We start from the raw sequence: 24,996 nt of genomic DNA on the forward strand, positions 1-24,996 counted from the left end.
TACCCGTCAATATTCGGGGGTCCCCAGCTCTCGATTGTTGCGCAATACCGATCTAAATTTGCTCAATATGCAGTAGGCAGGGACGGACTGGGAGTAAAAATAGGCCCTGGACTTTGATCCAGACCGGCCCCCAAAACGGGCCCCTGTATACGCCACCACAGTGCCCTGCTATGCATGCACATTCAGGGTTTGATGTGATGCTAGTAGGGAGTTCCACAGTTAATGCGAGCTCGCTCAGCGTGCAAGCGAAATGTTTGGGATGATTGATTTGAGCAAAAAACTGTTTTTGGAGCTTTATGTAAGACTGTGTGTATCAGTCTATAGCCTACATGACAACACATGCACACACTTAACCATTTTTGATTATCCAATATGCTATTATTCCAGTATCATTCTATATTGAAGGCTAGTAGTATTCGTAAAGCAACACAGACATAAGAGGTTGCATTGGCTAAAGTTGTTTGGATGCACGTTGTTTTATAACAAAGAGGCAAAGTTGTGCATTACAATGCAGACATGACAATGAATGGCACCAATCTGGCACACTTACAAGAACGATTAACTGAATAAATGACAGTTTTGGTCTTTCCATGCACCCACCTGCTTCGTTGACCAACCAGCCGGCAAGTCACTTGTGCTAGCAGCAGTAGCAGCTAATGTTACCTCAGCACCTGCTGCGTCTTCAGAGCACTCAGCCGCAACTAAACATTGTTCTTCTGGGGAATCACTGTGCGAGAGAGGATCCTCTGTTCTGGTAGTGAGTGGGCCCACTGTGCTAGCTGCAACAGCATTGTCATTCGATGCCTCTTCATCACTGAGAGCCACCTTTTTGGATGTGAACCCAAAGTGTGTGAACGATACACTCTGATTAGCTTTCGCTTGCTAGCCATTGACTTCTCAACGTTTCTGTTTGGCACACATGGCTAACTATACGTGCACAGGACTGGCTGGCTCCGCTTGGCAAAAAAATTGTGAAGAAATTTTTCAAATTTTGAATACTAGACATGGTGAGCTTAAAAACATTTTAGTGACAATATTTATTTATTTTGAAAAAATTTGAGACCTCATGGGTTAATCTGGAGGGTCGAGCCCCCCCGGACCCCCCCCGTAGTTCGCACACTGGTTGTGACTGTCATGCTGGTGTGCTGAATGGGAACCGTTGTGAGTTTACAGTAGCTAGAGCTAACATCAGAGCCATAATGAGGCTCTGGCTAACTTTTTCTAGCTTGAACTGACAATTGTCAGTTGGTAGCTAACGTCGGTAGCTAATGTAAGCTACTTGCCAGTAGCTAGCTAGCTATGGTAGCTAACATTTTCACATCAGAGTTCAAATTTATCTTCCCTTACGGAAAAAATGCATGGAATTTTATCAAATTGTCTCAATTTTCCCCCCCAAAAATTAATGTACCGTCCAAAATAAGAACGTACCGGGTGGATGTTTCGGGTAAAAAAAAATAAACGTACCGGTACGTTTATTTGGGAGATAAAAGTTATCTTTAGGAAGCCTGTTCTTCGTTTCCACGGCTATTGCATATAACGTATCAATAGTCTAGCGGGCTGGTGGGATGACTGAATTGCAGCAATACATGCACAGACCTTTTGTTTTTGATGCTCTATCTCCTAGAACTCTAAATAAGGTAACTACATTACCTTATTTACAGTTGTATGCAAAAGTTTAGGCACCCCTCTGAGGCTGCATGATAATTTACTCTGTCTTCACCAAGAAAGATAAGTGGTTTAATATTGATTTTCTAGTTGACACTGAGGGCTGGGGTGTTTTCCAGATAAAGATATGTAGTGTTGCAGTATTTAGTTGTGTGAAATTAAATCAAATGTGAAAAATAGGCTGCGCAAACGTTTGGGCACCCTAATCATTTTGTTGATTTGAATACCTCTTCCTCTGGAAGTTTAGTAGACTCTTTATTCAAATGGAAATGCATTTGTCAAATGGCAATTGAATGCACAAAGTGACAATGCAATCCGCAATTCAAATGGGGAGCAGTTGTCAAATGGCAATTCAATGTGCAAATGACAATGCAATCCGCAATTCAGTTTGTATTATTTTGAATAACAATTTGAATGAACGCTTACTGCATTGCATTTCATATTGACACGTTTTTTTTGACTCTTTATTCAAATTGAAATTCAATGTGCAAAGTGGCCATGCAATCCGCAACATATCAGTTAAGTTAACAACACTCGATTTCCATCTACATCGTCTGCTAAGGCAGTGAGCGTTGCAACAAGTTCTTCTGTCGCCATATTGTTGTTAGCATAAAACCAGCCCAATGGCCAATAAAACCAACCTCAAAATATGCCCCTGCCAAACCATATACACTGCTTTTAAAGTCCAACAGCCTTGCTATCATTGCCAAATGTATTGTAATAAATACAAAGTAACACCAAATGTTTAGTATGCCAGCATTAAAACCAGTTTTCAGGAGGTTTTTTTAGGAGACTGAGAGCATTAGGCACGTGTGCACACGCACAGTTTGTGTGTGAGGGCGTGTCCCATATCCATGTGTCTATGTGCTGATCTGGAGTCAGTTTGGTAGAATTTGGGTGTAAATAAATTATTTCATTTAAAATATGGATTTTTATTTAAAGACATTTATATAATTTGCATGCAAAATAGGTCTACCCGAACCAGCGGACAAAAAATTCAACCCGCGGCAACACTTCAAAAGTAGCCCAATTCGGGAAAACTGCGGACCTGGCAACACTGATTACAGTAGCAACAAAGTTTATCTGTCCCCCCCACCCCCCTCCCAATAGACTACTCTGCCTCTGATTGGCTGGTATTCGTTACCTTCGTAGAATAGGTTAGGTTTCGGCGGAATTACTGGGTTGTCTGTGTTAGAGGTAGCCACTCAGAAGCAGAGTAGAGTTGGGTCTTCCCCTCAATAGCGGTGGGGACCAGCCTTGATGGGGGGACTGACCGATTGCATTGCCATTTGAATTTTGCAACAAAAAGAGCGTGATGACAAGTAAATGCTAACGCAAAATAGACTGGGGGCGCTGTTTAGCTACCACATTGAATCTCCATTTGACTAATGAGTCGAAAAGACCGTGTCAATATGAAATGCAATGCAATAAGCCTTTCATTGATTTTTTTTTCCTCAAAATAATACAAACTGAATTGCGGATTGCATTGTCATTTGCACATTGAATTGCCATTTGACAACTGCTTTGCCATTTGAATTGCGGATTGCATTGTGATATGCACATTGAATTGCCATTTGACAACTGCTTTGCTATTTGAATTGCGGATTGCATTGTCACTTTGCACATTGAATTTTCATTTGACAAATGCATTGCCATTTGAATAAAGAGTCTAATAAACTTCCATATCTTCCTACTAAATACTGATTAACTGCAACACATAATTAGTCTGATTAACTCGTTAAGCCTTCAATTCCATAGAAAGGTGCATCCAATCATTAGAAAAGTTACATAAGGTAGCCAATTGCAAGTTGTGCTTCTCTTTGATTCTCCTCTGAGCAGTGGCAAAATGGGGGCATCAAAACAGCTATTGATTGATCTAAAAACAAAGATTGTTTAGCAGTATGGTTTAGGGGAAGTCTACAAAAAGTTATCCCTGAGGTTTAAGTCAGATCAGTTTCACCTGTGAGGAATGTTATTAAGAAATGGAAGGCAACAGGCACTGTTCTTGTAAAGGCCAGAAGTGGCAAGCCAAGAAAAATAACTGAGGCAAAGGCGAAGAATGGTCAGAATGGTCAAGGACAACCCTCAGACCACCTCCAAAGACCTGCAAGGTCATCTTGCTGAAGATGGTGTCACTATGCATTGCTATTCAGCGCACATTGCACAGAGTATGGGAGAGTGATGCGGAAGAAGCTTTTTCTGCACTCCTGCATTCCTAGAAAAATGCTTGCTGCCCACAGTAAAATTTGGTTGGGGGTCCATCATGCTGTGGGGCTGTGTGGCTAGTGCAGGAACTGGGAATCTAGTCAAAGTTGAGGGTTGCATGGATTCAACTCAGTACCAGCAAATTCTTGACAATAATGTTAAAGAATCTGTAACAAAGCTACGTTACGGCCGAGTTGGGTGTTCCAGCAGGACAACGACCCGAAACATTGCTCCAAATCCACTAATGAATTTATGCAGAGGAACAACTACAATGTTCTGGAATGGCCATCCCAGTCCCCAGACTTGAATATAATAAAAAATCTATGGGATGACTTGAAGCGGGCTGTCCACTCTAGGCCCCCATCAAACCTTACTAAACTGGAGATGTATTGTAAGGAAGAATGGTCCAAAATACCTTCATCCAGAATCAAGACACTCATCAGAGCCTATAAGAAGTGTCTAGAGGCTGTTATTTTTGCAAAAGGAGGCTATAGTAAATATTAATGTGATTTTTCTGTTAGGGTGTCCAAATGTATGCACCTGTCTAATTCTCTTATGATGCATATGGCATATTTTCTGTTTATCAAATGAACCATATTTCACTGCTAACATATCACTGTGTGTGTGTGTGTGTGTGTGTGTGTGTGTGTGTGTGTGTGTGTGTGTGTGTGTGTGTGTGTGTGTGTGTGTGTGTGTGTGTGTGTGTGTGTGTGTGTGTGTGTGTGTGTGTGTGACAAAGACGTTCCTGATCCAAACGCCCAACATTTTATGGATGAAAGTAACGGAGATTATCAGGGGTGCCCAAACGTTTGCATATGATTGTACACTGGGCGCATCTGCGGCACGTAACGACTCTGACAAGGATTTGTTCCATCCTCCGTGCAGCGTCAAATTACACAGGGTGCGTCTGCAGCGCGTTATGGCTCTGTCAAGGTTCTGTTTTGTTTTCCCACAGAATATCAGAATTGGCAAGTTTGTGAGATCATCAAACAACTATAAACTACTTTGCCTGTCGACATTGACTTCCTTTAGATTTTGTATGCTGAGTACAAGTTGGTAGAACTTTGTCTGGGTTTTTTGTCCGGTTTAATTGTGTTGACTGTGTTAATTGTGGTTTTGTCCTACTTTGTTGTGTTGTAGCATACTGACAAAGTTAATAGACTACACTTAAAAGTCCAATTATGAACAACATAGATAAAATATGTAGCGGGGTTTGCTCGTTTAAGAATATAAACACTTATAATAAAGTATTTAGGGAATGGGGCACCACCTCAGTTTGTTTAAAGGGGCTGAGAAAACCTTGTTAAATATATAATAATCAGTCTCATCTTCAGTAATGAATTAGTTGTAAGTGTAGAGCCAATCATAACATTAGTGAACACGCATACGTCAAAATATCTTTACAGTTAATTTATTAAACTAAGGTAAATATGAACAAATTAAGATAATATGACCAAGTTAGATTATGAATTTGATATGAGAGATTGATTTCAATGAACAGAATGAAATGGTCTAACTTAAAGATAGATGTTTGGTGTAGTTAATGATTACATCCTTACAAATCATAAACAAAGCTCACAACAATCCCATGTCGGGGAGGAAAGAGCATTAGCCATAGTTACGTTTGATCAGAGTTTATCAATGAGGTTGAGGGCGGTCCGCGTCTGAGGCCCATTTCAAGAATCTGAAGTCAAAGCGCGGCTGCACTGCAGGGATTCTGAGACTGAATCTGCGTGATCTCAGTCAGGTCGCAATTAGAATTGTGCTTTGGGTACTTCTGTAGAAACGTTCAGCTAGTGTTATCTTGTTGAATCCCAGGAGAAGTTTGGCGACGTCGTTTGGAACGGCAATCCTGATGGCCTTCACGCCATGGTTGGTTTCGCTGGAGTTAGAGATCGATTGTCATCTCTTGAGTTTTATACAGTTCAGAGTTAGGAGGACCTGTCTGGATTCAGAAGTTGATTGGAGGAAGCTGGGTTCTCAACTCCCCCTCTTTCCTTCACACCTACCAAAGGTGTGAAATGGTCTCTGGCTGGTTCATAATATTTCAAATATATGTTCAAATATTGTTCTGAACATCTTGGTACAGTTACAAAATATAGTTGAATGATTGTTTTCTCATGTTAGCTTTGTGTAGATACCAAGGATGACTTGGTTATCTTTCAGGAAGAAGAATCAAGATTTCAGTAAACACAACAATGAAACAATAACAAACATTACACTCATCATTTTCCACCTTCTACTCTTCTGGTAAAGGTGAAGTCTTGAAGAACTTTCTTCAAAGGTTCTGATCAAGGTATGTTCTTTGTTTAAATTGCCGCCAAAAACGAAGAGCACAAATAGTTGCTGGAGACGTGTCGTTTCAAGCAGGCCCTTCAAAGCCTTTAAGCTAGCTGGAGGGCATCTCATGCAGAGTGGGGAGGTCACCCCCCACTCAATGGTTCCTTTGCATCAGTGTTTGGTGGGTAATCAGCATACTGAGGGTGTCGAGGGCTTATTAGGTTGGTCTAATGTGGTCAGATCAGACTACTGGTGTGACAGGATGTTGGCTCTGTGGTCTGGCTGACCTTGCTACAAATATTTGTAGCTGTAGTCATTAAAAATACATTCATCCTCAATTATTTTGTATAGATATTTCACTGTGAACTCTGTGGCTTGGACGCGGCGGTCATAATTGTTTTAAGCTACCTGTCTTCAGCAAAGCAGAGCGGAGACCCACTTCTGGGATGCTTCTGAAACGCGTTGTTCATGGATCACTTTGAGGAAGCCCCAACATTAATATTATTGAAAAATCTCCCACCCACAACTTTTCACCAGAAAACCTTTTTACATTTTATATAAAAGACCGTGCTGTGGCTGAAACTGGGCAGTTTTTTTTTTACCTTTAAACATTGATAAGAACCCTCCTCTCCCTTGACCACAAATGTGACACGACTCCCCAAGAGAAGATGGAATTGTTCAACCTCCTAGAATGTGAACACAGCTAATCGTGGTTCATTTACAGCATGGTTGGAGGAGGCAGGAGACATATATATCCAATACTTCTTTCTAAATATATGTTGCATTTGATTTAAAATATTACATTAAATAGCCAAAGGAATGCTACAGATGGCATTCTCATTTAATCAAAACATTTTAGCTTATGCTGGCTACTTAAGTAATTGACTTGCTGGATGGCTTGCAGCGTTACCCGTTAGCCTCTTCCAAGCCACCAAGAGCTAGCAATGGCAAGAAGTTTCTCGGAAAAAGTTAACTTGGCCTAGTCATTGTACAACAAACCAAAAATGCAGTAAATGCGGTGGTGTTTGACACAAGTGTGGTGAGTTGAGTCTGCCCTTTCGTCATCTAAGTTCCAGTTAATAGGTTTTAACAGTAACTACAATGCCTTTCAAGTTAACATTTTGTAACAGCAAAAAACTGTTGCCTATTTAACACAAGAAGCGCCAAGCCATGTTTCCCTACTAATAGCACCGTTGGGAGTCAAATGACCCGTGAGTCTACATTTACATTTACCGTATTTTTCGGACTATAAGTCGCTCCGGAGTATAAGTTGCATCAGTCAAAAAATGCGTCATGAAGAGGAATAAACGTATGTCGCATTTATTTAGAAATGTATTTCACAAAATCCAATACAGACATTTAATCTGGAAAGGGAAGTTATTCAACTACACTATAGCACACAGACAACAGGCTGAATAGGTGTCCGGTATGTTAACGTAACACATTAAGTTATTCAGCTACACACTAGCATTAAAGAACATACCTGGGAAGCTAAATAGGCTAAATTTGAGTCAGATGGCTGAGCGGTTAGGGAATCGAGCTATTAATCAGAAGGTTGCAGGTTCAATTCCTGGCCGTGCAAAATGACATTGTGTCCTTGGGCAAGGGTGAAGTGCCTTGCCCAAGGACACAACGCGCAACCCAATTCCCTAATGCTCAGCCATCTGACCTCTTTTGTATTTGTAATTTAAAGGACAATGAAATAAAATGATGCAGAAATAATAATCAAATAATTACAGACAAAATTGAAATGCAGGACACTGCTTTAAGCTTCTTGCACAGACCAAAGGCACGGTCGGAAAATGAACGTGCCTTTGTCAATCTGTCATTTATTTTCGTGTTGTTAGTTGGTGATCATTTCATTAGCGCGTTTGTTGTCTAGCCTTTCAATCATTCAGCAAAATGTCATTTATTGGCTAAAGGATATCGAACACGTTGCGGGTTAAGCTAGACTGTAGTTGGTCGATAGTAGCCCGACATATCAACATTTTATAGTCGGCTGACAAGATTGTGTTGTTGTCCCCTGTCAAAATTATAAACAAAAACAGGGACATCATAAATGGTCTAATTTGGGTCAGATGGCTGGGTGGTTAGGGAGTCGGGCTATGAATCAGAAGGTTGTTGGTTCGATTCCCGGCTGTGCTAAATTACGTTGTGTCCTTGGGCAAGGCACTTCACCCTACTTGCCTTGGGGAGAATGTCCTTGTACTTATTGTAAGTCGCTCTGGATAAGAGCGTCTGCTAAATGAATAAATGTAAATTTAAAATTTGATCGAGTTATACTGGGAAAACATGTTTTTCATTTACTGTCAGGACATGGTCCAAGTATTATAAAATGAACTACGTAATTTGTTTGGAAATTCTAGGCTATGGCTTACTTGAAGTTACATTTACATTTATTCATTTAGCAGACGTTTTTATCCAAAGTGACTTCCAAGAGAGAGCTTTACAAAGTGCATAGGTCACTGATAACAACAAGATAGCCCCAAAACATTGCGGGTAGCCAAAACATGAAGCACATATTGTGAACAACCAAAATAAGTGCCATGGGGAAGAACCATAAGAGCATGTAGTGAAGCAAGTTACAATTAAACAACATGAATCACTATAAGTGCAAGTGTACCTGTAGAAAAGCAAGCAACAGTAAAAAATAGGATAAACTAAAATGAAATATTTCACAGCGAGTACAACAGTTACATCAGTTACCACTAACCAACAAGAGCAGTCTCTAAGCAAGAGTCATTGTGATCCTTGAGGAAACTAGCCTTGGGTCCAGCAAACCATTCCTAAGTACCGTTGTACTCCTGTTAGCCTGTTGATGCATAGCCTATTCAACTTAACAACTTTAGGAATGACAAGATAGACAGTGGATAATATGTCTGAAATAATATCATACTGGTTGAGAATGTGTGCTATTTTGGTTTTATGTAGGCCAGGGGTTCCCAATCCTGGTCCTCAGGGACCCCCTGTCCTGCATGTTTTAGATGTTTTCCTGCTCCAGCACACATTATTCAAATGAATTTTCTTTCTTTTGGAGCTGGTAACCCATGAATGCATCTTTCAGGCTGTATGAAAGATGTGATCCCCTCCCCCCTAATGATCGATCGTGTAATGAATCAATGCATTTGGTCTCAACAGTTCCTTTCAATGGTGTGTAGCTTGCTCAAATCCAAAATTCCAAGCATTCCATTCTGATAGGCCTACTTACAGATCAAGAATACATTTAATTTAGCTTATTCGTTCACACACTATGTACAAAATATGGAATTCATATTAGCCAGATATAAGAGGTTGTAAAATGCTAATTTACTCATATATACCTTTCGATATTTCAGAAATGCTATTGAAAGATACTCATTGAGTGGGCTGCTATAATGTTAGGCAGGAATTATAAAAGGGGGACTTTGAATGTGAAGGAGGAAGTCGTGTGCGAGTGGACAATAAAGGGTGCCCGGCCGTATCGAGGATTCATGGAGCCCTGTTGTCTGTTCATGTCTATAATTATTAAGAACTATAAACACATTTTGCACATAATTATAGACTATATAGGTATATAAATTATACATATTTTGCTAGACATATCTTAGGCTATTATAGACCCAACTTTTGTCTGAATGACGCTTGTGCAAGGGAACCCTTGTGACATCTGCTGATAGAATTGCAGCCATGAAAGGCAAGGGAAAAATGGCAATTTAACCAAAATGTCTTTAAATTAGCTTTCCCCGTGTGATTTTCAACATATACTGGGTAATAAAACACACATATCTAGTAAAAGTCAAGAAAGCAGGGTCCTGAAATTTGATCGACTGCGAAGATACAAATGTTCTTTCTCTTCACTGGGCCTAAATGACCCTTGTTCGGCGTTTCTAGTGTTAATGTATTTTAGAGTTTTTAGTTTATCTAGAAAGACAAAGGTGTGTCTAAGCAGGGTTTTTTGACCTGAATTTTCATATAAGGGTGTGGGGTGTGTGTGGGGGGGGGGGGTATTTCAAACATTTTAAAAATGGTAAAGGCGGGTATTCTATTCTAATACATTTGTCATGCCCATCCCTAATATCAAAACGCTTGTTTTTAACCTGTTGTATTCCTTCTTTTCAGGCTCCCCAGATGTATCAGTATATCAGCCAGGGGAAATATCCCAGAGCAAAAGGTAAAGGCACACACTTGGGCGGAATGCATATAGCTATTTCCTACTAGTTTCTGCTTCTGGATTTCACAACAAACCTCAAGCACAAAAATACCATAGTAAACTCTTTGGTTCTGAACCATTATTTTGGTTGATTATTCCTCCCTTTCAATAATACCAATTGGTATTGTATTTTATATCCTTGGAAACCCTGATTAGTCACCTTTACAACGAGGTACAACTTGTAAGGATCGTGCATTTGTGGAATGAGCAACACAGCTAACCGTGTGGGTAGCGGCCCAAAACATTTGGCCAAAATCCCTTGCAATATTCTTCTGTTGGTATTCACTCTCGTCTTGAGTTGCTTGGTGGATTGGATAATTGCACTCTCCCACAGTAATAAGGAAAAAACAACACATATTGGAAATGTTTACACTTCATTTTACACTGTTAGGGACCTCAGTAGCGTGTGGAAGGTCCATATGCAGCCACAACAGCTTGGAACCTCCTCCTCATGCTGGTCACCAGCCTGGTCACACACTGCTGTGGGATGGCATCCCATTCCTCAACCAGGATTTGTTGCAAGTCACCAACATGTTTGGGTTGGTCACTCTGGCATGTACAGCACGCCCAAGCTGATCCCACTTGAAGCTCAAAATGAGAGTGAATACCAACAGAAGAATATTGCAGTGGATTTTGGCAAATGTTTTTGGGCAGCTACCCACACGGTTAGCTGTGTTGCTCGTTCCACGAATGCACGATCCTTACAAGTTGTACCTCATTGTAAAGGTGACTAATCGGGCTTTCCAACGATATAAAAAACAATACCAATTGGTATTATTAAAGGGGAGGAATAATCGACTAAAATAACGTTTCCAAACTTTTTTTGAGGAGTTTAGTATTGTCTAAGGACATTTGGTGCCCACTGTACAATGTGTGCTATACACACACATATATACACTTCACAACGTTGGAAAAATAACTAAAGGAAATCAAATGTGTCTCTTTTGTAATGTATGTAATGAATCATCTGCAATTGACCCAGGTCTGATGAGCACAAATGGACACTAACACTTTACATGGTGTGTGTAAGGTCATCTCTCCCTCTTTCCCCCAGGCTCCGTGGTGGGCCCCCGGCCTGATCAACACGGCTCCCAAGCCCCCTCCATGATCCAGGCTGCAGCCTCGGCAGCAGGCCCTCCTCTAGTGGCCTCTCCATACCCTCAGTCTTACCTGCAGTATGGCCAAGTCATCCAGGCCATGCCTCATTACCACGGACCGGTAGGGCACTAAATATTATTTGAGTATACACTATTAAAATATCCAATTATAATTTTTATGCTAGGTGAACCATATTATTGAACTATCATCATCAAATGATTGTCTTCTCTGTCCCATCCCTCCACACTAGCCCATGTACTCAATGCTGCAGGGCGGAACGCGGATACTGGCGTCCGGGGGGCCCCCCCAGGCACTGGGGCCCCAGTACGCAGGCCAGGCCGAAGGCCCCCAAGGGCCACAGCAGGGCATGTATGGTAAGCATGGCTCTCCAACCTGGGATCTTCTCAAAAACACTTATTTGAGCTTTTGTGGACTCAGCACATTTCCAAAACACTTTGTAGTTTCAAAGTGATGTGAAAAACCAGAAGAGAGAGGGGGAGAGGTGTAGACTTGGTGAAGGGGGTAGGCCATCTCCAGCTACAACTCTTCGTCGTCGTCATCTGCCGCTTGTCCGGGGATCGGGTCGCGGGGGCAACGACCTAAGCAGGGAGGCCCAGGCTTCCCTCTCCCCGGCCACTTCCACCACCTCTTCCTGGGGGACCCCGAGGCGTTCCCAGGCCAGCCGAGTGACATAGTCCCTCCAGCGTGTCCTGGGTCTTCCCCGGGGCCTCTTCCCAGTGGGACGTGCCCGGAACACCTCACCAGGGAGGCGTCCAGGAGGCATCCTAATCAGATGCCCGAGCCACCTCAGCTGGCTCCTCTCAACGCGGAGGAGCAGCGGTTCTACTCTGAGCCCCTCCCGGATGACCGAGCTTCTCACCCTATCTCTAAGGGAGAGCCCGGACACCCTGCTGAGAAAGCTCATTTCGGCCGCTTGTATTCGCAATCTCGTTCTTTCGGTCACTACCCATAGTTCGTGACCATAGGTGAGGGTAGGAACGTAGATCGACTGGTAAATAGAGAGCTTCGCCTTTCGACTCAGCTCCTTCTTCACCATGACGGACCGATGCAGAGCCCGCATCACTGCGGACGCCGCACCGATCCGCCTGTCGACCTCGCGCTCCATTCTTCCCTCACTCGTGAACAAGACCCCGAGATACTTGAACTCCTCCACTTGGTTCAGGATCTCCTCCCCGACCCGGAGATGGCACTCCACCCTTTTCCGGTCGATAACCATGGCCTCAGATTTGGAGGTGCTGATTCGCATCCCAGCCGCTTCACATTCGGTTGCGAACCGCTCCAGTGAGAGCTGAAGGTCACGGCCCGATGAAGCCAACAGGACCACATCATCTGCAAAAAGCAGCGACCCGATCCTGAGGTCACCAAACCGGACCCCCTCAACACCCTGGCTACGCCTAGAAATTCTGTCCATATAGGTAATGAACAGAATCGGTGACATAGGGCAGCCCTGGCGGAGTCCAACCCTCACCGGAAACAAGTTCGACTTACTACCGGCAATGCGGACCAAACTCTGGCACCGGTCGTACAGGGACCGGACAGCCCCGATCAGGGAATCCGGTACCCCGTACTCTCGGAGCACCCCCCACATGAACCCCCGAGGGACACGGTCGAACGCCTTTTCCAAATCCACAAAACATGTGTAGACTGGTTGGGCGAACTCCCATGTACCCTCCAGGACCCCGCGGAGGGTATAGAGCTGGTCCACTGTTCCACGGCCAGGACGAAAACCACATTGCTCCTCCTGAATCCTAGGTTCGACAATCCGGCGGACCCTCCTCTCCAGGACCCCTGAATAGACTTTCCCAGGGAGGCTGAGGAGTGTGATCCCCCTAAAGTTGGAGCACACCCTCCGGTCCCCCTTTTTAAAGAGGGAAACCACCACCTCGGTCTGCCAGTCCAGAGGCACTGTCCCCGATGTCCACGCGATGTTGCAGAGTCGTGTCAACCAAGACAGCCCTACAACATCCAGAGCCTTAAGGAACTCCGGGCGGACCTCGTCCACCCCAGGGGCCCTGCCACCGCGGAGCTTTTCAACCACCTCGGCGACCTCGGCCCCAGAGATAGAAGGGCCCCCCCCGATGTCCCCAAACTCTGCCTCCACGTCGGAAAGCGTGTTGGTGGAATTAAAGAGGTCTTCTAAGTATTTCTTCCACCGATCCAGGACGTCCCCCGTCGAAGTCAGCAGCGCACCGTCCCCACCGTATACAGTGTTGACAGAGCACTGCTTCCCCCTCCTGAGTCGCCGGATGGTGGTCCAGAACCTTTTTGAAGCCGTTCGGAAGTCATTCTCCATGGCCTCGCCGAACTCCTTCCATGCCCGGGTTTTTGCCTCCGCGACCGCCAAAGCCGCGTTCCGCTTGGCCTGCCGGTACACATTAGCTGCCTCAGGAGTCCTACCAGCCAATAAAGCCCGATAGGCCTCCTTCTTCAGCTTGACGGAGTCCTCCGGAGTCCACCACCGGGTCCGAGGGTTGCCGCCGCGACATGCACCGACCGCCTTGCGGCCGCAGCTCCGGTCAGCCGCTTCAACAATGGAGGCCCGGAACATGGCCCATTCGGACTCAATGTCCCCGACCCCCCCCGAGACATGATCGAAGCTCTCCCGGAGGTGGGAGTTGAAGCTCCTTCTGACAGAGGGTTCCGCCAGCCGTTCCCAGCAGACCCTCACATTACGTTTGGGCCTGCCAGGCCTGACCGGCGTCCTCCCCCACCATCGGAGCCAACTCACCACCAGGTGGTGATCAGTTGACAGCTCCGCCCCTCTCCTCACCCGAGTGTCCAAGACATGCGGCCTCAAGTCCGACGACACGACTACGAAGTCGATCATCGAACTGAGACCTCGGGTGTCCATGTGCCAGGTGCACATATGGACACCCTTATGCTTGAACATGGTGTTCGTTATGGACAAACCGTGTTTAGCACAGAAGTCCAACAACAGAACACCACTCGGGTTCAGATCGGGGGGGCCGTTCCTCCCAATCACTCCCCTCCAGGTCTCACTGTCATTGCCCACATGAGCATTGAAGTCCCCCAGGAGGACGAGGGAATCCCCGGGAGGAGCGCTTTCCAGCACCCCCTCCAGAGACTCCAAAAAGGGTGGGTACTCTGAGCTGCCGTTTGGTGCATAAGCACAAACGACAGTGAGGACCCGTCCCCCCACCCGAAGGCGGAGGGAGGCTACCCTCTCATCCACCGGGGTGAACCCCAATGTACAGGCGCCGAACCGAGGGGAAACAAGTATTCCCACCCCAGCTCGACGCCTCTCACCAAGGGCAACTCCAGAGTGGAAGAGAGTCCAGCCCCTCTCAAGGAGACTGGTTCCGGAGCCCGTGCTGTGCGTCGAGGCGAGGCCGACTATATCTAGCCGGAAACTCTCTACCTCGCGCACCAGCTCAGGCTCCTTTCCCGCCAGCGAGGTGACGTTCCACGTCCCTAAAGCTAGCTTCTGCAGCCGAGGATCGGACCGCCAAGGCCCCCGCCTTCGGCCGCCGCCCGTCTCACACTGCACCCGACCCCCATGACCCCTCCTGCGGATGGTGAGCCCACTGGAAGAGGGTCCCACGTTGTCTCTTCGGGCTGTGGGAAAAGGCCCGGCCACCAGGCGCTCGCCATCGAGCCCCACCCCCGGGCCTGGCTCCAGGGGGGGGCCCCGGTGACCCGCTTCCGGGCAGGGGCAACTGGGAACCATTGTTGTGTTTCTTCATGGTTGGTTTTTTGAGCCACGCTTTGTCTGGTCTTTCACCTGGAACCTGTTTGCCTTGGGAGACCCTACCAGGGGCATAAAGCCCCCGACAACATAGCTTCCAGGATCACTAGGACACGCAAACCCCTCCACCGCGGTAAGGTGGTGACTCAAGGAGGGGACAACTGCCCATTGAAAAAGAGACATTTCAGTTACCTTGGTTTCAACTATTTCCATCTGTAGTATAGGATAAATACATAACATTCTCTCTTTCTCCCCCCCCCCTCTCTCTCTCCCTCAGCTCCTCAGTCGTTCTCCCACCACTCTGGCCAGTTGCATCATCCTCAGCCCTCCAGCACCCCCACGGGCAGCCAGCCACCCCCCCAGCACACTGCCCCTAGCCCCGGTCATGGACAGGTACATGGAAATCTCTATCTACCTGATGTAGATGGTCTCCCTCTACTGGTAGAAGGGCTTGAATTCAGTTTGTACATGTTATTTGTACGGCTGTCAAGGGATTACATTTTTACATTTAGTCATTTTGGAGACGCTCTTATCCAGAGCAACTTACAGTAAGTACAGGGACATTCCGAGGCAAGTAGGGAGGCAAGTAGGGTGAAGTGCCTTGCCCAAGGACACACTGTCATTTTGGCTCGACCGGGAATCGAACTGGCGACCTTCAGATTACAAGCCCAATTACCCAACAGCTCAGCCACCTGACTCCCAGATTGAAATATTTTATCGCATTATTTCATAGGGTTAATCGCAATTAATCACAAAATTATTCAATCTATTTAATCTGTTAAAATGTTATCCCAATAAATGATTAAAAAAACATTAAAAGGGTGTAGGCCTACTTAACTTCAAATAGGCCAAACTGGATGATAATATCCATATAACAAATTCAGATGGAACACAACTTAAATTGTGAGGGAGTTTTATTCACTCACAAACTTCTGATGTAGGCCTATAATAAACATCATCCACAAAGTTAGACTTGTTCTGGAATACAAAATACATTTAAGACATGTTATCTCATAGCCTACTACGATATCCTGCTCCATAATATTAAAATCTCACTGAAAAACATTCTTCAGATACTTTAGCAACCACAGATTCATTGACCTTAATATTGAACAATACAGTTTCTGTTTCTTTGAACCCAGTCAGCAGCTCGCTTCTTTTGCAAGTGTTGTCTGCCAAATATTACCGGAGCGAAAGCTGCTACCACAATGCTGCTAACGCTGCTGTTGCCGCTAGCTGTGTGCTTTGCTTGCATGTGATAGTTTAGGCTGGATAAACTCAGTCTGACAATCAGTACACAAAGCCATAGTTTTGTCAACCGAGCCGTCTCGCAACTTTTTGAAATGTAACTTCCCATATAAAAGCCCTCTCTCCATAATTCAGCTACCGTTGCCAGTCGACAACAGGTGATTCCCAGGGTCATAAAGAAAACTGCGTTAACAGCACTTTTTTTTGTCGTGTTAAATTGAGATTACATTAATGCGTTAACGCGTTAACTTTGACAGCCCTAGTTATTTGTAATGTGTTAGCATGATTCTTATATCAATGTCTAACCCTGAATTTTGCCCTCCAGTCGAACCAAGGGGGTCATCAGTCCCAGTCTATGTACCACGCGGGGCCGCTGTCTGCGCCCACCCCCCCTAACATGCCCCCTGGGCACAGCTCACCGCAAGCCTCCTTCCCCATGCAGGGCTTCAGCCTTCCCAGCCACCAGTCCATGCAGCATGCCTACTCCTCTCTAGCCCAGCTCACCCAGGTATGTCTACCACAGCCCAGCAGCAGATCTGGGTCAGCAGGGCTCTGTTCTACTGCAGTCGTCTTTCCTCCAGAACCACCTTTTCAGAACAGCCTGTACTTTATTTGAAACATTGTGTGACACCTCTGTGCAATCTTCCTATGATCTCTCCTGATCAGGCCCATGTGGCTGCAGGCATGTCCACCCATCACTCTGCTGGACATGGTCCACCCCCTGTGATGCTGCATTACGCGGCCCCACCCACTCAGCAGGGCCCTGGCTCCACCCCTCAGCACGGCCCGCCTCCACAGCCAGGGGCCCCCCAACACTACTACATAGGACACCCCCAGGGTAAGCACTCCCAAACACACAGGACCACTGAGACATGCATCTCCATGTGGACGGTCTCCTAGTCAGAATGAAAACCCATTTGTTCTGCCTCATGTCCTGACAGCTGTACAGGTGCAGGCTCACCCCAGCCAGCAGCTGTCCTTCCACCCCCCTGGAAACTGACCCCACACTCAGCTCCCCCTGGCAGATACCAACTTAGGAAACTGGAGATGGTGAAGGAGGGGGCAATGTCCAGCACATACATCCTCTTCGCCTTAGTCTTTGTTGACTGTGTAGAAAGTATTTGGTTGGATATGTGGCTCTTTTATAACTTCTCAACAACATTTTGTCAATACGCCAACTCAACTTTTATTTGTATTTTTTTTGTTCCCTCATTTGCACCCAGTTCTTTTGGATAAAAAGGAGGTCAGTGAGGTCAGTGAAGGTGAACAATCCAAATCCAATTGGATAGGGAGAAAGCTTTTTATTTAAATACATTTTTATCAAGAAAGATTTTTTGCTCATTCAAATTTAAGTATTGATAGAACGCCCCCCAGGAGAAGTTGCAACACACATAGATGTGATGAAATGGAACTTTCCTGGCTTTAATAAATGTGCTACATGTAATATTTTCATTTCTTTTATGTAGTGATTTTTTTTATTTTACTTAGCAAAATCAACAGTAAATACATGAAGTATCATGTTTTCATGATTGTTAATGAATTAGCTTGTTGGCAATATGAAGAGAAAAATTGAAATATTACATGTAGGACCATTGCTACTTTCTCTCTTTAACACATCCTTAGCCCTCGCATCCCCTCTTTTTCAGAGTCCATTAATATAGTGGAAAAATAAAGTTTTTAACTCAACCACTGGAAATGTCTACAGAAGTCATTTTTAAAGGGCTTTAAGAATTCTCAAACAGTAAAAATGTCACACGCCATAGTGTAAAACTCATTATAGAGAATATTGCTATTATATTAAAATTCCTTGATGGAATAATGATCATAAGAAGAAGTAAGTTGTTTGATTGTTGTTAAGTATTTTGTGATATGTTCATAATGCAGGACTTTGCAGGGCCTACAGACATGTAGTGTGGATTAGATTTTTCTCTGGCATTTGATTGTTTTGGCATTCCTACACTTTACAAGAAAATTGAAAATATGCCAATTAATCTGCTTGAGTGTATGCCAACTTGTCTATCTTGCCTCTGATTTAAAAAGATTTTTTAATCTATTTTATTAATGTGGTTCCGTTATGTAATTAGCCTGACGTGACGCAAAGCATACAGTAAACACATGAACCACCACACATTCTGGCAATAATTGGGACTGTTAAACTATTAGATTAAATAAGGGTTGAATAAAGAAAACAAATGAAAGATCAATTTATTAACATGACGAAAAGACAATGAACTTGAAAAAACGCTGCGTCTTCAGACGTAGGCTCTTAATTTGGCGGAAAAGCGATTAGCCTATTATTATGTGAAATAAAAAGTAGGCTATTGGACTAAATTAAACACATTGGGTAGGCTATCCTCCATAAAAACGAAAGACACACGGAGAAATATTGCATATTAACTTGGATATTAACTTGGAACCGGAATCCTATAGGATACGGTGCGCCACCGCACATTGCGAACATAAACAGCCGATTACGCTAGCTCTACATGGCTACTGGTAAGAAAATAAATAAGCCACAACTGCATTAGCCATACGCATTTTTATTCAGGAGAATTAGCATGTAAACATGCTCAGGGGAGAGGCTAGTACGGAGTCGATTTATGAGCAGGCCGGCGTAGAAAAAACTGCAGGAATTGAGGTTGTTGCGTGGTACTGCTTAGCCAGGACACTATGCTTCTTGTAGCGCCAAATGAAATGAGAGGAGAGTCGCAGCAGAACGCAGGCGTAGCCTACCTTTTTTGATGGTTTTCATCATTTTCTAACGTCACAACTATTAGAATTCACAACATGACGCGACGGTTTTTCAATAAAACCTTTTTTTTATCAAACTACGCTCATAAGTATTCGAAAAAAAGTCTTCGAATACTAACTTACTTTAGGATATCCGGATATTCGATTAACCACGCCCATCCCTAGTTCTTATGTTGGCGCCTGACAGTTACGTCTGCCTCCTCGTACTGGTGTATGGGGGTCTCCCTCCCAATCCGTCGGTCAGGCCGGAACCCTCTGGACTCCCTCTTTTCAGCGTCGGGGTCACCATTTGAAGGATTCAAAATCTTTGTGTGTATATCAAATATGTAATGATAGTATTCAATGACACAAATCTGTGTTCTAGAAAGAGTGGGGCTGTCTACGTTTTCCTACCCGCAACAGAGTTTGGGCTGGTTCACAAAGTCCAACTGGCTATCTGTCCCTGCCCCAGCATATATTATACAGTGCAATTGAAACACAAACATCAAAAAAGGGTTGAGCTTGTTCTCTCGTGTATCAGGGAGTTTGTTCTTCCTTACGCATCCCACCTGCTTGGGCTCTCTCTCAGCCCGGTTTCAAGGTTGCTTCTGAAATGGAGAGATAATTACACAAAATACAGCCTGTTTCCCACACCCTGTGTGAGACACAATGATTTTAGCCTGAGCACACTTCTATGTTCATAAGACATACATTTAATAATACGATACATAACTTTAATACATACATCCTTTATAAAGTCGTACAAGCATTGTTCCCATTGCTATATTCACTAGTGCACAGTGCCCGTGATGCATTTGGTGATTAAGTTGCCACAAATATTAATAACTGGAATTATAGATAGTGCCATGCCCGTGATACAGCTAATGATTATAGTTCTAGAATTGTACTGTAATGTATTATAAATTCTTTATGCCCCACTTTTGCGATAAAAATATTAGTTCATGACTGGTCTACGAGTCCAGCGATCTTTCCATTGCTTCACAATCAAATCTGTTCCACTTTATCAGTAGGGAAAATACCCATAGCAATAGAATTCCACTCCAATTTTTGTAGACAAACGGCATCACGCACGCAGGTTCAACTCCCATACTCTTGGGTCGACGCATCGCGCTAGCAGCTAGCACTTCAGACAAGACTGTTCCACAGACGAGATGGACATAAGGAGGTTTTTTTTGAAGAAGAGGAAAGTAAGTCAGAGTTGCCCAAGTTTTCCCTTCAGTGGCCAAAGCACCCTTATGAGCCATTCTCTGACTATAATAGCATTAGTAAACGTTAAGTCACAAAGATCCTTCTGCAAACATTAGGATTATAGCTAGCTAAATAAGCAAGCTTTTTACCTACATCCAGCACTAGGCAATAGCATATTATTTACCCATTACAAGTGGAACAGAATTTATTGATTTCTTAATCTGGGTCTGAAATATGTTGCGCTTTTGGCCGTGTTCAGACCTAGGCGTCTGTTTCAGGCAGAAAGAGATGACAAGGATGTTTTTTCCAAGTAGCTACAAAAGAAATTGCTGGGTTTTTTTTATTGCCAAAACAACCGTGACTTAATCTGGAGTTAACCTTAGCTAACAAGCTAGTATAGTAGCATTTAATTACTACTACTATGTTAGTCTGTAACATGAAGGCAAAACTGATTCAACCATTAAAATCATATAGCGTTATTCTCTGAAAGCAAATACCCTCAGGATGTTATCTAATGAGACAAGAGACACGTCCTTCTCTCCATATTAGTATGCTGCCCATGCATAATAAATTCGGTGATACTTTTTTGGGCTGTGCCATTTAAGGAAACGGATTCAACCACCTAACCCATGTATTTTCTGAAAGCTTACATCTTAAGGATATGATCTGTGGAAAAGACTACAGGTTTGAACACACATTTGACCATTTATGAACTGTCCAGTCATGCTTTAGGCAGATGCAATTTTTTTATGTAGCCTTCATAATTATTAGGCTTCTAAACCTATACCAATTGTGAATTTGATACGCTGATAACAAGATCTGAGAAATCTTCATATGAACAATCTACATTAAGCTTATGTCAATTATCAATATGAAAGAATGCTCAATGCATGTCCATGTCTCCTGATATAGCCTAGGTCAGGGGTCTTCAAAGTTTTTCAGGTCAAGGTCCCCCAAACTGATGGCGAGAGAGCAGGGACCCCCTACTTTATAAATTGCATAAAATTGTGTTTATATTACACTGGGCCTAGTGCCACAGGAGTCTGGTGCATGGGGTTGTGTTGATAACGGAGACGTTACAATAAGATTAAGAAGTCAACAAACCAATCTCGCCGCTAGCAAGTTGTTACCCCTGTGGGTAGTAACATACTAACATTAGATTGGTGGCTCAGATACCTCACAAATCCTCTCAGACTTATTTTTCAGTTACAATAATGTTGTTTTTACATTGTGCAGTGTCTATTTCTCGATAACCTTTTAAAAATCTAAGCAAAAAAAAAGGCAAACAAACATCTTTTAGGTACAAATATGACAAATATGGGTTTGGTCCGCCATCTTTTATTTTTGAGCTTCGAGCTCTTTAGACGTGAGCATAAACGCGATCTGATTGGCTAGTGCCTGTGCTGTCGTATTTGCATGAAAGGTGCTGTGACTGAACCAGTGCCCAGCTTGAGAAAGCTCCTGTGTGAAGCTGAATGTGTGCATTGCTGACTGAAAGATAACGTCTTCTGCCTCAATTTATCCGTTCGTTACAATATGTTGGATTCATGTTAATGTGTATTTAAACACAATAAATATAATTCTGGTTCTGAAGACATTGAGATTTGTGGGAAACAAATTGGTAGATTTTTTTTAATAAATAAAGAAATATAAAAAATGGTATCAACCAAAAATTTCACGACCTCCCTGCAGTACCTCTCTGGACCCCCTAGGGGTCGCGGACCCCCTGTTGAAGACCTCTGGCCTTGGTGGTTGAGAGTGAGTCAGAGGCAGGGGCAGCATGCAGGGGCAGTGGAGACAGCTCTGTTGCTAAGGTGAGTGCTGAAAGGTGACAGGTAGTTGAAGATGTCCCATTGCTTATTGGGAAGTTTAGTTCTCAAAATATTTAAATCTCCAGCCCCTCAGTATATGTATAACAACTATGGTAGTAATAGTTGTGGGAAATGCATAGGAATGCGGGAAATTGCATCTACATCTTCAAAAAAATTTGGGGGGAGAAACCCCCAGACAACCCGGCAAAATGTGTGTCCCCCCCACTTTCAAAATGCTGCTGACGCCCATGTGTCAAACCACGTGTTTTACCACCGCTAAAATGCGTAAATTGTAGACCTACCAATATATATATATATATAAACCGTTCTGACAGTAGGCTAGCCTATGGCCGATATTCTCAACGGGGGATTGAGAATAATAGCCCAAAAAAGAATGTGGCAGCAATTGAACATTTTAGGATAAAATTCACAACACTGAAGAAGGCCATGGTTAATTGCACTTGATGTGGTCCAATAATATTTTTGTCTTCACATATTGAACAAAATCAATAAATTACTTCAAAATAACTTTTTCACACGCATTTATTAACCTTTAGAGGAGTGAGTTCTAAATATTACCGACGCTGCCACCAGAGTGAGTTATTTTTTCAAAACGAAAGCTAGCTAGCTTTAGTTAGCTTCCGTTACCTAGCAACCTAGCATTATACTCGTAGCAATGCTACTACCTGCTAGTGTTACTTGTTAGCCTCCTAATTGTACATTTTGAAGCCATACTATAGCGTTTGTCATATAGTTTTTGTCTATCGGAAAATAGTCGGTTGGAATGTTCAGAATCACATATGTGTGACGGTACTCTGTGGGGCCCGCTTTCGAACGATCACATAAACGTGACGCTACTAATTAACGGGTTAAGTGATAGGCTAAATGCTGAGCTTTAAGATAAAATGGAAAGGTAACCATGACTAAAATGGGGATTCAGCACTGACCTTTTAGATCAGAAGGTGACCCAAACTGCACACTTTGCTTGGCAGAACAGTCATTTAAAATTGCTCAGCATGACTATCATTATTACATTAGCATATTTCCAATTAACATAGTCTGCCTCCACAGATCCAGAGGGGGCTTGGACAGTGACAGACTGTGGCTGTGCCAAGTGTTGTCACAGCCTCACTTTGGGAAAGCATGCTCTACTGGGAACATTAGGGGAGACTGTTGGGCACAGCATCTAATTGTCTTCATCGGAAAGGGCAACATTTGGGACCCTGTATAAAGGGCACTTCATAACAGCACCCTTTTCCATTGGAAGTAAGGGCATGGGAACAGTCCAATTTAGGCCATTGTAAGGGCACCTTATAGGGTACTGCATCACATTTTCTATACTATATTTTTTTGTGTTCATTTAAGGTTTTGTTCTAATTTTTAAGCGATAAAAAACTAGTTCATAAAATAACTTGCCGTGTTCTTTTTTTAAGAGGTAGGTGAAATAAGCTACGTAGCCTATAGTTAAATATTATGAACTCCACACCTAACTATACTAAAGGTACATAGACTAGCAAGTAGCCTATTGCAAAAAATATATTACATTTATTGGAATAATAGCCTGCCTAACCTATTAGAGCCTACTTAACCAATGATCCGTGCTTTTACGTATCCTTTACCACCTGTATTCAACCGATCTTCCTATTTGTAACCAAGAAAGGACTTAAGCAATAACCGAGGAAAGATAGAAGATGTCAACTATGTCATTCATAATGGAACGAGACTTGGACAACGAGAGCACCCAGGGCTGGTTGCCCTGGCTACTATATACCGCACTATTTTAACTTTCAGTGCGACTTCATCCCTTTCCTGGTAAGTAGCATAATGAACCCGCTTGATTTTTCATGTGAAGGCTACGTTTTGTTGCTAGCCATAATTCCTGTTTTTGCAACAAAACATAGAAGCCCAACTGTATTGCAATTTTTATTATTTTTTGCAGTATAAACATTTAAGAATAGGAGGCATATTGAGGAATAATGTGGTTCCGGTTCTTGGGCCTCTTGTATATAAATCATAGAGTTAATATAACTAGAGACAGCTACGTCTGTCTTCCAAGATGGCGTCCCCATTCATTTCTATGAAAAGTGCTCAGTGGCGCAGTGAGGCAAGCGAGAGCTCCTAACGGACCGCGCCATCTTTCCAGACCGACTTGTCCGGTCTTGCGCAGAAGCTTGTTCCTAGCTCCGAAACTCATGCATGCTTGCAACTAGCTGTATACGTCATACTTTGCGACAACCAGTCGCAAGCTTGTGAGCTGGAGCTAAGGCATTGCAGAAAACTGTCAGAATATGGTAGAAGTCCGATCAAGTAGATAGCCTACATGTGAACTTTACGAAAATCAATACTATTAGTACTGAAGTATTATACGTGCAGGGCCTATACGTTGTTCTTTTTGCTTTGTGTTTATAGGTTAACTGCTTATGTATTGTGTCGGATAAATAAACTTTAAACCTGAATATCTGGCTCCGTTGTTGTTCTAGCTTTGCAAAGCAAATTAAGCCTATACCTTTACTATTATAGTGATGATGAGTGTTGTTTACAATTACTAGCTTATTGTTAGTGCCATCGTTGTGGTGTTAACTGACTTAAAGTTCTAACAATATAACGACCATAACAATATTGACGTTTTCAGACATGATTTATTCATCTTTGTCTTTGCCTCAGAATAACATGTCAACAATATATAATGAAGCCGTAACATGCCACGATATTATAACTAATTAGATTAGGCTATAATTACGTTTGTCATGCCATGTGCATAAGAGCGTTAATTACAAAATGGTTAAATCTGCTTTAAAATAACTTAAATTAATTCTACAAACGCCCTCCATGAG

At 43.4% G+C, this 24,996-nt stretch overlaps 1 protein-coding gene across 12 annotated transcripts in view; it reads left to right on the plus strand.

Annotated features, from left to right (window-relative positions):
* The window catches only part of atxn2l (ataxin 2-like), a 47,238-nt gene extending 29,130 nt beyond the window's left edge, over nucleotides 1–18,108 (plus strand). For 10 of the 12 annotated variants that reach the window (XM_084678439.1, XM_084678445.1, XM_084678437.1 and 7 more), the window contains 7 exons: nucleotides 10,249–10,300; nucleotides 11,370–11,557; nucleotides 11,688–11,811; nucleotides 15,442–15,557; nucleotides 16,738–16,920; nucleotides 17,079–17,250; nucleotides 17,354–18,108. In XM_084678439.1, the coding sequence (XP_084534565.1) occupies nucleotides 10,249–10,300; nucleotides 11,370–11,557; nucleotides 11,688–11,811; nucleotides 15,442–15,557; nucleotides 16,738–16,920; nucleotides 17,079–17,250; nucleotides 17,354–17,412 (894 nt within the window). In that variant the 3' untranslated portion in view covers nucleotides 17,413–18,108. The remainder of the gene's footprint in view (nucleotides 1–10,248; nucleotides 10,301–11,369; nucleotides 11,558–11,687; nucleotides 11,812–15,441; nucleotides 15,558–16,737; nucleotides 16,921–17,078; nucleotides 17,251–17,353) is intronic. The other 2 variants (XM_084678442.1, XM_084678443.1) reach the window with 1 other exon arrangement.
* The last annotated feature ends 6,888 nt before the right edge of the window (nucleotides 18,109–24,996 follow it).

The sequence above is a fragment of the Hypomesus nipponensis genome, chromosome 17 (assembly GCF_054491055.1).
Source record: "Hypomesus nipponensis isolate SF chromosome 17, ASM5449105v1, whole genome shotgun sequence".
NCBI lineage: Eukaryota > Metazoa > Chordata > Actinopteri > Osmeriformes > Osmeridae > Hypomesus > Hypomesus nipponensis.